Source organism: Oryza glaberrima, chromosome 4 (assembly GCF_000147395.1).
Source record: "Oryza glaberrima chromosome 4, OglaRS2, whole genome shotgun sequence".
Lineage (NCBI taxonomy): Eukaryota > Viridiplantae > Streptophyta > Magnoliopsida > Poales > Poaceae > Oryza > Oryza glaberrima.
Genome location: NC_068329.1, coordinates 19,089,797 through 19,105,023, shown reverse-complemented (window position 1 = coordinate 19,105,023; position 15,227 = coordinate 19,089,797). Strand labels below are relative to the sequence as shown.

Here is a 15,227-nt window from a genome sequence, read left to right as displayed (position 1 = left end):
AGGAGAATCACTAGCGCGAGCACGTGATGGCGGAATCTATGCCTTCTGATCTTAATTTGCCGGGGGAGTGAGGACAATAAAAGCACATCAACTTTTCAGCAACTTGGGGAATACTAATAAAGTGTGCCACGAAATGATTTTTGTACTGCTAACACTTTGTTCTTTTCAGATTATTTGTTTCATGCTTCGAAAGTTACATTTTCAGAAGAATTGTTCTATTGTCTTACTTAGAGCACTTGTTTCAAGTTATTTATTGAAACATTTAATTTATCTCTATAATCAAGTAGATAATTGGTAACAACAATATATTTAACTCATTCACTGAGCATGCAACTGGGCTCTCTCACCATGCCCTGCAAGATTTGCCGTGCAAAGCTGCCGCCTTTTTGAGCAGCAGCACAGGCACAGCACATACAGAGAATCAGGAGGCATCTCATCTCAGCATATATGGGCATCTAGCAAACCTAGCTAGCTACAAGATTAGTGGTTAACCATCCATCTTCCTGTTAGGTCTCTCCACCATATATATCAGATATCAAATCTCTAAACATATCAAAAGATACCTGAATTTTGTTATCATTATACAAAATTGGCATGCAAAATGTTTGTGGCTAGCTGCTACTGATATGCGGACTGCATATTTGCGTTGCAGCAGCAATGGCCCTCTCATTTCGTTGACATTCCTGCTAGCCACTAGGATAATTACTCTAGGTCGCTAGAGTTGTTAGGTCTATCAAGAAAGAATTTCTATCCATTTGGAGGAGCTAATTAACTCTCGTTTTTTGCTTAGTTGGTGTCGCTGTCAAATGCCTGAAAGGAGGAGAGGTAGTAAACGCATTCCACTAGTTTTCAGTATGTATTGACTTTTTAGGTGTGGGAGGTTAGCTTATTAGATTACTTGCCGTGTTGCGATGGTTCAAGCTGTTAAACACCACTCATGGATGATAAAAAAAACTCGATAATTCACCGTTTACAGAGACCATCGTCAAAAAATTCCTGGTCAGAAAACAAAACTCTTTTATCTGAACCTTTTCCTCCTTCAGCCTACTTGCTCAGATAACAATTAATACTCCTATTTGTTATACCTGAAAGTCTTCACACCTTTTCTGCTCCAGTTTACAAACTTTACATAAACATCACACGAAAACAGGCGCCTCTGCCCAAACAGTTTGACCGATTTTTGTCAACACCGATTGCACAGGAAACACCTAAACAAATCACCAATAATTCCAGGCCATGAGTTTTTTTCTTTCCCTCCGAATTGCTTATCATCTGCATGCATGATGCATGTCCATCGATCGATCCATACGTCTTTTCACCCTCTCTCCTCCCAACTAACACGAGTGGTCACTAGTCAGCACCATGGATGGATCGACCTCGAAATTCCGATATGAAAAGGCAGCGAGAGAGAGAGAGAGAGTAGTCGACGAGACGACATGGAGGGTAGGCCCAGCCGCACTATCTTTCTTTGCTAGCTTCGCTTGCTTGCTGCTCCTTTCGGCAGTTCATTCACAAGAGCAGAAGCGATCTGTGCTGCTGCTGCTGCTCATCATGTAGCAGAATTAATTAAAGGGGCTTAATTAATTGCTGGGATAATCACGATCGGATGCAGCATCAGCAGCAGCCTATAAATAAAGCCTCCAGCTCACAGGTCGCAACTTGCCATATACCACACCTAAGCTAGACAGACAGCAACAAGAAAGCAGAGAGACAGAGGTAGAGAGGCTTAGAGAGCTATTGACGTGCAATCCTTGTGCGCGTTCGCGGCAATGGATGTGGAGAGCCGCGCGTCGTCGTCGCCGCCGCCGGATGCCGCCGCCGATGCCGCCGTCGACTGGCGCGGCCGGCCGTGCGAGCCGCGCCGCCACGGCGGCATGCGCGCCGCCGTCTTCGTGCTAGGTGAGTGCTCCTGTGCTTGAGCAGTTGAGCTAGGGACCAATATTGGTTGATCATGGCCAGTGCGTGGTGGACAATGGATGATGTGGGGTTTGATTCGGCGAATGTGTGCTGCACGCAGGGATCCAGGCGTTCGAGATCATGGCGATCGCGGCGGTGGGGAACAACCTGATAACGTACGTGTTCGGGGAGATGCACTTCCCGCTGTCGCAGGCGGCCAACGTGGTGACCAACTTCGTCGGCACCATCTTCCTCCTCTCCCTCCTCGGCGGATTCCTCTCCGACTCCTACCTCGGCTGCTTCTGGACCATGCTCATCTTCGGCTTCGTCGAGCTCTCGGTACATACATACACCCATTCACCTCCTCAATCCTTCCCAATGCATTCAGTTCATTTCTTAGATTCTATAACTACAGTTTCTCAGAATTTAAACAAAAAGCTACACTGTTTGGTAGAGTTTATGATTATGCAAGAAGCTGCAGCTACAAACTAACTCTATATATTCTTGAGTCTCGTACATGCAACCAAACAATCCGTTGTTAGAGCTGATGAGGAAAGACGGATAATTTGATCGTGTTCTGTTCTAGAGCTGAGAGGGTTGAGGATCTCATGCATGCAATCAAACTGTTTGTCCTTAGAAATTTTTTTAAATAATTTAAGCTGATAAGAAAAGACGGACAATCTGTTTAAATGTGAGACATTGATCGATGACGGTTTTGTGCGTGCTGCACCGAGAAAGGAAATGGAATTATGGAATGCACAGTTACTTTCTTTTGTTGTTGACCGTTGTTTTCACGTAAAGAGAGAGAGAGAGGCGATGAACATGGATGGATGGGCCTGAAAAAATAAAAGGTGCCAATCACCATGCATGGACCAGGGATTTTGTTCCCGATTGCTTAAATGTTTTAAGGACCAGGTTGAATTCAACGATGACACGGCTGCTACGGTACACGCGGCTCGCAATTCGCAGAGCAAATTGCTCTTTCTTATCCCTTTTAACGTAAAGCAAACTGATAGAGTTGCAGGACGAGCATCACATTTGCTACAGGGAAAACAACTGGCCCAGACAGAGCTGTACTACCTGTACTAAGTACTGGACACATTAGCCACTTTTTGTAGTGTTCCTACAACTTGTGTAATTCACCTAAAAATAGTAGTATTTTCTGACCATATATCATGGTTTATCTTCAAGAATCCTAATAGCATTTGAATCATATTTCCTTACAAATGAGGAGGAAACAAATGCACATATTTGATTGCAGGTTCAGAGTTAACAACAACTTTGCGAGATCTACAGAACTAGGGCTGGTATCAAGCGACACCGACGACTTTCCACAAAAACTATAGCAAAACTGTTTGTCCATATATTATAACACCATGATCTAAATATAATTAGCATACTATGATATCGATAGACATGTTATGACACCAACAAATCGATTTTCTGGATCCGCCACTGTTTGCGAATGATTTTTAAAAAACTACTCTGTTTTTTTGGGTATATGCAGGGTTTTATACTTCTGTCGGTGCAAGCTCACCTGCCGCAGCTGAAGCCGCCGCCGTGCAACATGGCGGCCACGGACGGCGGCTGCGAGCAGGCAAGGGGCATCAAGGCGAGCATCTTCTTCGCCGCGCTCTACCTCGTGGCGCTCGGCAGCGGCTGCCTCAAGCCCAACATGATCGCGCACGGCGCCGACCAGTTCGCGGCCGCCGCCGACGGCGGCGGCGCCGCCGCGGCGGACAATGCCAAGAGGCTCTCGACCTACTTCAACTCGGCCTACTTCAGCTTCTGCGCCGGCGAGCTCGTCGCGCTGACGGCGCTGGTCTGGGTGCAGACGCACTCCGGGATGGACGTCGGGTTCGGCATCTCCGCCGCCGCCATGGCGGCCGGGCTCGTCAGCCTCGTCTCCGGCGCCGCCTTCTACCGGAACAAGCCTCCTCAGGGCAGCATCTTCACGCCCATTGCAAGGGTAGGAAAATAAGTAATTAACACACTTTTATAATACCATTAATTCTGAAACCTTAATTTGAAACAACAATGAGCTACAAGATTAATATGGCTTTAGTTTCAGTTTGATGTGTTTGAAAAAAACATAGTACTAATATATTTATATTTACATAATCTCGTTGACTGTGAGCATCTAATGATGATGCAGAGGCCGGGTGCAATATTCTTCCGTCATCTTTAAAAGAAAAAGTAATGATAGGATGATACCATTCTGAAACCGTAAAATAACCGAATAACTGAAAATATCAAGATGCTCTCGTTTGAATTTTGTTACAGCCGAGATATGTATTTGCATTAAAAAAAACTGCATATTCGTTACCAAGTTGATTTTTAAGGTCGAACAGTTGATAAGATTCTTGTCAGACTGTCAGCTACTGAACTAGGTTGCTCACTGCCTCACTAGCCCACAGGAGCCAAATGTTTTCAGACATGGTTGTCCAATTATCTTAGCAACATGATTAAGTTAAATAGCTATAGGCGAGGTGGTTTACCTGCAACCGTACAATCTCGCTGCATTCTAAAAACTGACAGAGCATGGACTGTTGTGTTAGTGGCGTGCCCATCGCCAAATTATGTTAAACAAGGGCAGTGGTTAGTGGGAGTTCCAAGAAACTGCAGTTTGTCATTTGCATGAAACTTTCTGTCATGATCATTGATATGATCACGCATTATATTATAGTCGCAACCGTGTGATTAGATAAGATATAGCTCGAATTAGTAGGTAGATGTCCTTTTGTCACCATTCAGAGTTCTTCAGAGTCAGAGTGGCTCTCCATGGCCATGCATCATGGTCGTCAGTTTTGTCATATTCTACAGTTCAGTGGTTCGAAACCAGATCATGGGCCAAAATAGTTTTTGCATCTGCTTTGTCGATCAGATCTAGTAAGATACTATGAACCGATGTGCCATCTGCTAGGTTTTGTCTGAGAGGCTGTTTAAAATGTTCTTATGATTAATTAAGTACTGTTAGCCTGTCAGTTCAGTGCAGCGATGGTTTTTGATCCTTAGCGATGATGACAGAACTGTCTGCCTATTATTTAAACTGTCACATGATCAATCATCAATATATGCAGTTGCATTATTTTAGCATGGGTTCAATATGACAAGCTTTCTTTATGCAAGTAAGAACAGTATCATGTGTTTGTTGTTCATGTCAAATTAACACCATATTTTTTAAACAAAAATATTATAACAGTACCATGATTTTTTTTTTGCAAAATGGTTTATTCTTGAAGAGCTTTTATCTTCAAAAATCTTCTCATTTCGATATAATTTTTAATTTTTTTTTTAAAAAATAATCTTGCAGGTTAGTTTACCTTCAACCCTGACAATACTGATACTGTTCCTGTAGGTGTTTGTTGCCGCCTACACCAAGAGGAAGCAAATCTGCCCTTCCAGCTCCTCCGATCCCGTCAATGCCGGCGTTTGCGAGCCGGCGCACCTCGCCGGCGGCAGCTTCCGCCACGCCAGCAAGTTCAGGTGAGCTCCTCGTCCCAGCAGCCGGCGCCGGCGCCGGCGGTGCCGCGCGCCATGCACGTTGCTGCGTCTGCGTGTGACTGATCCGTGACGGAAACGTGTGCAGGTTCTTGGACAAGGCGTGCATCAGGGCGGCGGAGCAGGGGCCGAACACGAAGCCGGAGAGCCCGTGGCGGCTGTGCACGGCGGCCGAGGTGCGGCAGGCCAAGACGCTCCTCGCCGTGGCGCCCATCTTCGCGTGCACCATCGTCTTCAACACCGTGCTGGCGCAGCTGCAGACGTTCTCGGTGCAGCAGGGGAGCGCCATGGACACCGCGCTCGGCGGCGCCGGCTCCTCGTTCCGCATCCCGCCGGCGTCGCTGCAGGCCATCCCCTACGCCATGCTGCTGGCGCTCGTCCCGGCGTACGAGCTCCTCCTCGTCCCGCTCATGAGGCGCGCCACGGGGGCGCGGTCCGGGATCACCCCGCTCCAGCGGATCGGCGTGGGCCTCTGCACCGTGCCGCTCTCCATGGTCGCCGCCGCCACCGTCGAGCGCAGGCGCCGCGACCTGTCCCTGTCCGCCGGCGGCGCGCCGCCGCGGGCGATGTCCGTGCTGTGGATCGTGCCGCAGTTCCTCGTGTTCGGCGTGTCGGAGATGTTCACCGCCGTGGGGCTCATCGAGTTCTTCTACAAGCAGGCGCGCGGCGCCGGCATGCAGTCCTTCCTCACGGCGCTCACCTACTGCTCCTACGCCTTCGGCTTCTACCTCAGCTCGGTGCTCGTGTCGCTCGTGAACCGTGTCACGGCGAGCCGCGGCGGCGGCGGCCATGGCGGGTGGCTCGGCGACAACGACCTGGACAAGGACAGGCTGGACCTCTTCTACTGGATGCTTGCCGTGCTCAGCGTGATCAACTTCTTCTGCTACCTGCTCTGCGCGAGGTGGTACAACTCCGGCGGCGCCGACGACGGCTGCGACGCCTCCGCCTCCGCTCAGGTCGCCGCCGAAGGCGACGGCAACGGCAAGGAGATCATCTGAAGAAAAAAAAACATAGAATTATAATTCTATGCGACTGAAAACTGTATATGCGTATAGCTGTAATGTATGTATGTATGTATGTATGTATGTATACATGCACGAGGAATAGTGGCGAGAAATGAAGAAAATGAGTAATGCTAGGTTGAAATTATAAGGCTCTACTTTGATAAGGAATAGGAAATACATTATGCTTTGCCTTGGAGACGAACGTAGCAGGAGTACTACTATCTAGAAAAACTTAATTTGACCATTAAGCATGCAGTGAAATGATGAATTAAGATTTGTAAGAAAAATATTTGAGACGGCAGCTCTTTAAAGAGAGTGAAACCAACAATTTCAGAGTTTTCATGTTCAGTATGCAACAGGCGCAAATTCATTCAGATTAACGAAGCATGAAAGATACTGCACAATTCATGGGTGGCAATTTCAGAGTTCGGCCCAGGTCTTCACGTCTTGATCTCGTCAAAAATTTTTTTTTAAAAAAAACATACACACACACTCTGCAGTGGAACGACAACATATAAACGGAGCATGCATCAAACAGGAACTTCAAAGTCTTCAGTAGCAGCAGGCAAAATTCATCCGGTTAACAACAATGCTCCAAGGGCCGAACTCTCCCAACAGAAGATCGGACGAGTTAAAGAATGATGCAACCGCTTTGTTTCTGCCTTTCTTCTCTCTCCTTGTCCTGTTCTTGCTAGCTTTCTCCAGATCATCTCTAAGCCTGCGAATCTCCTCCTCTCTTTGTTTCTCCCTTTCTTCTCTGTCCTTCTCCATCTTCTCTTTAAGCTTCTGAATCTCAGCTTCTGTTTGCTTCTCCTGTTCTTGCCTAGCCTTCTCCGATTCTCTAAATCTCTTGTTTTCCTCTCGAGCATTGTTACTCTCTTGTTCAGCCTTCTCTAGGCTCAGCCTCAGTCTCCTGATGTCCTCTTCTGATCTTAGGATTGCCTTCGTCATCTCGTTCTGTATATCCAGCCTCGCTTCCTGCTCTTTCAGAAGCTGTTGTTCCAACCTCAGGATTGTACTGTTTAGCTTTTCTTCTACCTATTGAATCATATGCAGAATCAGATCAGGTATTTAATCAATAGGAATAATAGTAGCTGATAACAAAATGAGATAATTACTTATTTGACCCTCTTTTGAAGACTAACTACTAAACTGACCTCGCTTTTTTACGTTTGCTCATTTGACCCCGCTTTTTCAAAATCGTAGTAACCGTTTGACCCTCTTTTAACTCCACAGTTATATTCAATGAAAAGATACAATCTCATGTTGTTTTTCCTTAGAAAAATAGTAGCTCATAATAACTGAATTAGTACTCCATCCAAAAGTCTAACACCCAGTGGCGGATCCAGGAACAAAAAATTTGGGGGGGGGGGCCTCAATTACACAGTTTCTTCAACCTCCAGACATTTATGGATCTTTAGTTTATCATTTATGGTGAAAAAATTAAAAGGGGTGCTCCGGAGGGTATCCATGGGTCTTGTGGGTGTGGGGGGACTCGAGTCCCCCCTGCACTCACGTTGGATCCGCCCCTGCTAACACCTATTTTATTTTTTTGGTTTTTTTTTCCAAAAGTCTAAGATTTATATGTGGATTCTATGTGCTAAATTAAATTGTTGATCGGAACCCAAGAAAACCTTCTTTGTACTTATTGGTTGCATGATTGTGTATAGTTTATTTGTTTTGTTACATGGTGGATGAGTTAATTACTCCTTGATCTTGGTGAGAAGAAATATGTCTTAGACTTTTGGATGGAGGTAGTATTACGTAAGCACAAAAATAGCGCTATAATTAATAGAACCCCACAGTAATATTTACTGCCCCCTTAATATTTTCCCAAGTCCCAATTAAATATATGATCTGTATCTGTATTATGTAGTACTCCCTCTATCTATTTTTGATAGTCATATTTCCAAATCTGAAAATTTTATTTTTGATAGGTATATTTCAATCCAACAATCTATCATCTTAATGATTTTCTCGAATTTAATACGTGACTCTCCATTCTTCCACACATGATTGGCTACATGGGCTTTGAGAAATGTAAATATTAATGAATCGCTTGTTTACGAGGAACGACTAGTAGCATGCTTAAATGAATGATAAGTAAAATTACTTATCCTTGGTCTGTGTGTCAAGATAAAATATGACTATCAAAAGTAGATGGAGGAGTAGTAAGCTAGCGTAACCAATGATATGCAAAGTTCACAAAATTGCTATCTGTTACTAAAAAAATGTTCTTCTGTTCTCGGTGGACAATCACATCTACATGTTCCTGAATTTATAAAACTTGTTATATTATATGCATTACAAATGCCTTACCATCTTGGTTATGAGTGAAATGTAACTGTCAGTCTCTTGCATTGATGAATACACCTCAGAATTGGCATCTTTCTGTCTGTGATGCACCTCCTGCAACAAAGAAACGAGATCAAACAAGAGAAATTAAAATATCAATGGTAATTTAATAGAAGCTCACCTGAATCTGAGTAAACAGCTGATTTGAAAATGGTTTCCCATGATTGCTTGATACGACAAAGTCCACTGCATCAGCAATTTTTTCCGCTGCGCCTGGCGGTCCTGAGTACTACTGGTCTTATTCTCGAAAAGAACCACCCTATTTTCAAACAACTTGAGAATGTCCTGTAAACAAAATCACGCCCAAATAGTCAAATGTAACCCACAAGCCGTCAAGCACCCAAACATCGAACTCATCAAAAGAAAATACATATAGCTACCTAGACAGCTAGTTTTACATTAGAAAATATGGCATCTCTCGGTACATTATTAAGGATGATAAAATTACCATCAAATCAAACTATACAAAACACAATACAAGCGATACAGTTTGACAATTGTGAAGTATACCTGAAGATATGTAGGGGCACTGTCAGATAACATATTTTTCCAACTGGTCTCCCCACCTACTTCATCTCCGCGTGTGAAAACCAATATCATATGGTCAAGGATTTTATCGCCGAAGAACGATTTCAGAGTCTCGATCGTCTTCTCATCTTCACAGGAAAAGCGAGATGTTGCTGAAAAAACCATGAGCATCGCATGTATCCCATCTTTGGCCATGTCCATACACTTGACGATCTCTCTACGCACATCCTCAGCTTTAATGTCCATGTCGAATAAACCTATCCGAGCAAGAGAGCACGAGCAGGTCTTCAGAATTAAACCATATGCCACTGATCTTAATTTATCCATACACAAAACTAAAGCAGGGCAATTACCAACATAACAAGCAGAGAACTCTGCACCTAAGCAAATATAACAAATACATATTTTTCTTTTTCAGATAAATGGGATTTCATTCTTCCGGCACCTTAATTAGATCCATATACATTTCTTGATTAGTGTATACGCCCATGCTGCTGTAGTGAGAATGAATTTAGGCTGTGTTCTTCCCCCCGTTATCCCAACTCATCTCTATCGTTCTCTGCGGGTAACTTTTCAAACTGTTAAACCGTGTATTTCTTTAAAAAAAAATTATATACAAAAGTTGTTCTAAAAAATCATATTAATTATTTTTTTAAAAAATAGTTAATACTTAATTAATCATGTAATAATACGTGCTTCGTTTTGCGTTTCGTTTTGCGTGTCGGGAGGAGGGGTTCAGCCTAAAACTACTCATCAAAATAGCAACATCAGTAATCTTGCACTGTTATTTCTTACCTGGAGTGTCAATGACGTTGATAGTGCGGATCAAGCAGCCATCCTGAACCGTGGTGCTCTTCTTCTGGCAGGTTTGCGTGACACCGGCATAGGAACACTTGGACTCGAACGCTTCGTCTCCAAGGATGCTGTTCGCCGTCGCGCTCTTCCCGGAGCCGACCTTCCCGACGAGAACGAGTGTGACGTCGGCGAGCGCGGCGCCGGCGGCCAGCTCCCAGTCGTCGTCGTCGTCGTCGTGGTTGTCGATGCGATTCTCGCCGCCGCCGCCGCCCATGATGGGATCGATCGAGAGCTGAGAGATCACCGGAGTAGCTGAAACTGAAAGAGAAACTGGGAATTTTCGAGTTGGGAGAAGCGGGGAAGATGAAGGCGAATGGAGGAGGACGTGATTAATACAAGCGGCGGAGAGAGATTTGCCTCGGAAGCTGGAGAGTGTGGAATCCGAAACGGCGAAGAGATTTGCAGCGTGGTGCGCTTCACCTTTTCGAGCAAGTTTAACGGTATAACGCATTACTAGCCCCAAATCATTGAGCCAATGTACTTCCTCTGTTTCACAATGTAAGTCATTCTAGTATTTCTCACATTCATATTGATGTTAATACTAGAATGACTTATATTGTAAAACGGAGGGAGTAATAATCAATTCATACAATACTTGCTTACTATACTATTAATATCTGGTCTCACCTATCATACATACATTACGTTTTGGAGTCCGTGCTGTAGCTGGTTACAGATCTATAGCCCGCTGTTTTTCTATCTATTTCTTTATCTTTTTAAAATATGTTTATAGCTAGTTTATAGCGTGCTGTTGTACCTGCTCTACGTTGGATTGCTGCCGCTCCGTATTCCTCTTGGTGGGCCGAAAATCTAGATAAGCCCAAGCCCAGTTCGGCCCAGGCCTTCCACGGGTGAAGCCCTAAAACACCGAAAGCCTCGTCTCCGCCGCGCGTGCATGGCCGATCGAACGACGACGGCGACGATGATTCCGGCGGCCTCCTCCTCGAGGAAGCGCGCGCGGGTCCCCACCACCGGCGCCGGAGACGGCGGCGGCGGCGGCGGCGAAGGGCGGCTGGGGGAGCTCCCGGACGAGCTCCTCCTCAGCATCCTCTCCTGCCTCACCACGAGGCAGGCGGTGCAGACGAGCGTGCTGTCGCGGCGGTGGCGCCACCTCTGGCGCTCCACGCCGCGCTTCGACGTCGACCTCGCGGAGTTCGCTCGTCCGCCGCCGTCGTCGGCGCCGTGGCTCCTCCACGGACGCGGCAGTACCGACCCGTGGGAGAGGCTCCGACGTTTCACCGCCAGGCTGCTCATGTCCCACGCCGCCCCGGTGCTCGGCGCGTTCCGCCTGCGCGTCGCCACCCCCTTCCACCGCCGCGCGGACGTCGAGAGCTGGGTTCGCCGCTGGATCCGCCGCCGCCCCACCGCGCTCGAGCTCGCCGTGGGGCCGCCGCCCGGCCGCTTCGCCGCGTTCGCGCCCCCCAGCCTCCCCGCCCTCACGACGACGTCCTCGTCCTCCCCGTCCCGCCTGACACGGCTGCGCCTCCGCGGCGTCGTCCTGGAGTCCACCTTCGCCGGCGACCTCCGGTCCGGCTGCCCCGCGCTGGTGGACATGGAGCTCGACCGGTGCAAGTGCTTCTTCCACGAGCTCAGCTCCGCCACGCTGCGGAGCTTGGCCATGGAGTCGTGCCTCTGGATGCGGAGACCGTCGGGCACGAATGGCGACAGGACCGTGTCCGTCGTGGCGCCTCGGCTCGCTTATCTTCGCCTGCTCACCTTCGGCCATGGCGATTGCAAGGTTTTCCGTTTCGAGAGTGGCGACTCCATCTCCGAGGTCTCGATCCGCGGAGGTTTCAACCTGATCAATCTGTTCAGGCTCCTCCGCATGATGCCCAACGTCACGACTCTCAGATTGTCAGGATTTGGTCCAACTGTGCGTATATCCTCTCTTAATTACTCATCGATCGTTTCTTACAATTCAGAATACTAGTATAAATGATCGTTTCTTGTGTATAATATGATCGCTTAATTATGTTCAGCTATCTTCTTTTTTATGTATGTATTACTAACGATGCTGTTCTTCCCGAGCTGCATGAAAAAGAGAATTTTTGTAGTTTACAAATCATTGGCTCTCTGCGTGATGGTAAACTCAATTCTGCTCCTGTTTCTGTGTATCAGTCAAAGTATCTGCGAGAATGTTCAGAAAATTTCCCAGACCTCCACAATCTGACAACCTTGCTCTTGGATAGATGTGTTATGAACTACAAGTTTCAGATATTGCGCCTCTTCCTGCAGAATACCCCTACCCTGGAGAAAGTAATTCTAAAGAACTGCGAGGTACTTTGTTTGTGTGTGTGTGTGTGTGTGTGTGTGTGTGTGTGTGTGTGTGTGTGTGTGTGTGTGTGTATATAACTTGACATTACTTGCTTTGTAATCTCTTTGCTTCATCATGGACTAATCTTGAAATGTGTTCTGTCAAAACGGTCGGGCTGGGCTGGTTCAAAGAAGAGTGAAAGAAGTAGTAACAAGACAGAGGCTTCTCCCCAATTTCAGAAAGTGATAATAAACTTTGAAATCAAGTCTGACGAATTCAGTACCAGAGATACCTTTGAAATTCTGTCGAGCATCCAGAGGAAGCTAGAAACGAAAACTGTCATATATAATCACCGAGGTATAAAACAACTCTGACCTGGCTTCCTGTGCAATGCTTGTTCTTCAAAATATTGCATATAGCTTCCGTTCAAATTTGCACGTACTCTTAAAAAAAGAGAGAAAGTTATCGAGAAAAATTGCACGAGACTACATTCTCACAGACGTGTCGGCTGAATTTTGCGTCTCTGTATTTGTTTTTGGTGTGCCTATTTCTATATATTCTCTTGTTCTGCTAGCTATTGCAATTTGGCTTTCAATCTTTCTGCAATCCAACAGCAGTCAAGAGGAAAGTACTGAGCTGTTTTCGTCCAATGCAGGAAGCAGGGTTGATCAACCCGAAGGGACGGATCGTTGAATGATCGCTGTCCGATGCCATTGCTAAACTAAGGACCACTTTAACTGACTATATATATATATATACTAGAAAACATGCCCGTGCGTTGCCACGGGTGAATGTTATTTTAATCTTATTATTGTTATACGGTTTAGCTAGTATGAATTTCACTTTGGAATTCGCTTAGATATTTTTTAAGAAAATCATGAACTGCAATTAAGAGTATGAGTTTCATCTTAAGTTAGCATGCGAGTTTTTTAAAAGGGATTTCTTATATGACACCTTTAATATTTCTAAGCAAACGAATTTAAAATCTGACTCAAACACGAATCTGTATTTTCAAAAGCGAACGGACTAAAAAACTGACTCCAATACGGGTGACGTACCAAAATACCAGAAAAACATGTTCAATTTTTCATCATTTCTGCCCAATTGTGATATGTAGTTTAGGACTTTAATTTATTTCAATGAATGTTATTTACAACCCGTTGCAACGCACGGGCATTTTCTTAATAAGAGGAGGTGATAAAATGTATAAAAACATAGTAGGAAATTTAATATGAATTTTCAAACATATGGATGTACTTTTAAAAAATATAATCAGTTTAGGAGAGAAAAAAATTGGAGAGGATAAGCATCATTGGTGATAAAGTGTAGAAAAAACACGGTAGGAAATTACATATGTTTCTGGTTTAGTATTAATTTCAAACATATGGACATACTTTTCAAAAAAATAATAATAAGAGGAGGTGATAAAGTGTAGAAAAACACAATAGTAAATTACATATATTGTTGGTTTAATATGAATTTCAAAATATGGGTGTACTTTTGAAAAAAATATAATCTGCTTTGGAGAGAAAGAAAAAATTGGAGAGGATAAGCAGCATAAATCTGAGGGGTGATGGGAGTCAAACTCCAAACCTTTGGGCCACAAGTTTCATCACCTAACCAACTGAGAACGTGGATGGTTGTGCCATAATGTGTTGCTATCTTTTCGGTTAGTGAGCCCACATCAATCGGAGTCCTACACGCACGGACGAAAATTAATGGAATCGACCACTCGTGCCGATAAAACGGATGACGGACGAAATTTTTCACGGCCTTGCGTATTTTTTTATTTTATATATATATATATATATATATATATATATATATATATATATATATATATATATATATATATATATATATATATATATATTGCCAATGGTTATATGCTGTGCTTTTTTTTTATAATGGTTTTGTCATTTCTGAACTTTTTGTGGCAACTGCACAGACCTGGGACGTGCTTCCTCGTACGGATGATTCTTTGTTGCTACTCCAGCTAGTCTCAGCTCCAAAAAAGTATAGTCAACAACTATGAACATGATTTTACTTTAACTGACCGTGCGTAGAAATCATTTAAAATATATGCTTTTTAATACGTAAATGTTACATTTCAGTTTAGCGTAACAAGAAATTTCATAATATTATGCTTATATGTAATTATTTTCTAATTTACGCTAACTAGTACTCCCTCCTTCCAAAAATCTGAGACCTATTTCATTTTTAGGTTTTTCCAAAAATCTAAGTCTTATTTGTAGTCACTATGTGCTAAATTAAATTGTTGATCAAAAATCAAGAAGTCATTCTAGTACTTATTGGTTGCATGTTCATTGGATTTGCCACATGGTGAGTGAGTTAATTGTTTCTTGGTATTGATGAAAAAGAAATAGGTCTCAGATTTTTGGAAGGAGGGAGTAACTAACTACTCCCTCCGTTTCAGTTTATAAGACGTTTTGACTTCTGCTTTAAGTTTAACCAAGTTTGTAGAAAAAATAGTAATATTTATAATATTAAATTAGTTTCATTAAATCAATAATTAAATATATTTTCATAATAAATTTTTCTTGGGTTAAAAATGTTACTTATTTTTTTATATAAACTTGGTTAAATTTAAAACAATTTGACTTTGATCAAAGTAAAAAAAAAGTCTTATATTCTAAAACAAAACGGGGGAGTACCTCACTATATACATGTGGTTTATTGCAAAGTATTGTCATCACAGACCATTCTTTGAACCTGAAGAACGGAATGCCCTAAAATATGGCTCAACCATGACATTTTCCGTTCTGTGTTACCTTCACTCTTTTCTTTAATCCGAGCCGTTGTCTTTGCCTATG

At 44.1% G+C, this 15,227-nt stretch overlaps 2 protein-coding genes and 1 pseudogene across 2 annotated transcripts; 2 read left to right on the top strand and 1 right to left on the bottom strand.

The window, feature by feature from the left end:
• Positions 1-1,435: 1,435 nt before the first annotated feature.
• Positions 1,436-6,549, top strand: LOC127772278 (protein NRT1/ PTR FAMILY 4.3-like). The gene is made up of 5 exons (XM_052298298.1): positions 1,436-1,899; positions 2,018-2,235; positions 3,404-3,865; positions 5,255-5,382; positions 5,486-6,549. The coding sequence occupies exons 1-5, from the start codon at positions 1,770-1,772 to the stop codon at positions 6,393-6,395; spliced, it is 1,848 nt and encodes a 615-aa protein (XP_052154258.1). The 5' UTR covers positions 1,436-1,769; the 3' UTR covers positions 6,396-6,549.
• Positions 6,550-6,953: 404 nt separating this feature from the next.
• LOC127770849 (immune-associated nucleotide-binding protein 9-like) lies at positions 6,954-10,284 on the bottom strand (annotated as a pseudogene).
• Positions 10,285-11,034: 750 nt separating this feature from the next.
• On the top strand, positions 11,035-12,328 carry LOC127771888 (MEIOTIC F-BOX protein MOF-like). Its single transcript, XM_052297835.1, has 3 exons — positions 11,035-11,475; positions 11,644-12,016; positions 12,264-12,328. Exons 1-3 carry the CDS (start codon positions 11,035-11,037, stop codon positions 12,326-12,328), a joined length of 879 nt encoding a protein of 292 aa, XP_052153795.1.
• The last annotated feature ends 2,899 nt before the right edge of the window (positions 12,329-15,227 follow it).

What these genes read in the sequence shown, in the direction of transcription:
- LOC127772278 (XM_052298298.1), top strand. Translation starts at nt 1,770, where the DNA reads ATGGATGTGGAGAGCCGCGCGTCGTCGTCGCCGCCGCCGGATGCCGCC. An exon ending in TCGGCTTCGTCGAGCTCTCG is followed by an intron (nt 2,236 to 3,403) that starts GTACATACATAC and finishes GGGTATATGCAG; the next exon opens with GGTTTTATACTTCTGTCGGT. An exon ending in TCTTCACGCCCATTGCAAGG is followed by an intron (nt 3,866 to 5,254) that starts GTAGGAAAATAA and finishes CTGTTCCTGTAG; the next exon opens with GTGTTTGTTGCCGCCTACAC.
- LOC127771888 (XM_052297835.1), top strand. Translation starts at nt 11,035, where the DNA reads ATGGCCGATCGAACGACGACGGCGACGATGATTCCGGCGGCCTCCTCC. An exon ending in GCGCGGACGTCGAGAGCTGG is followed by an intron (nt 11,476 to 11,643) that starts GTTCGCCGCTGG and finishes GTCGTCCTGGAG; the next exon opens with TCCACCTTCGCCGGCGACCT. An exon ending in AGGATTTGGTCCAACTGTGC is followed by an intron (nt 12,017 to 12,263) that starts GTATATCCTCTC and finishes TATCAGTCAAAG; the next exon opens with TATCTGCGAGAATGTTCAGA.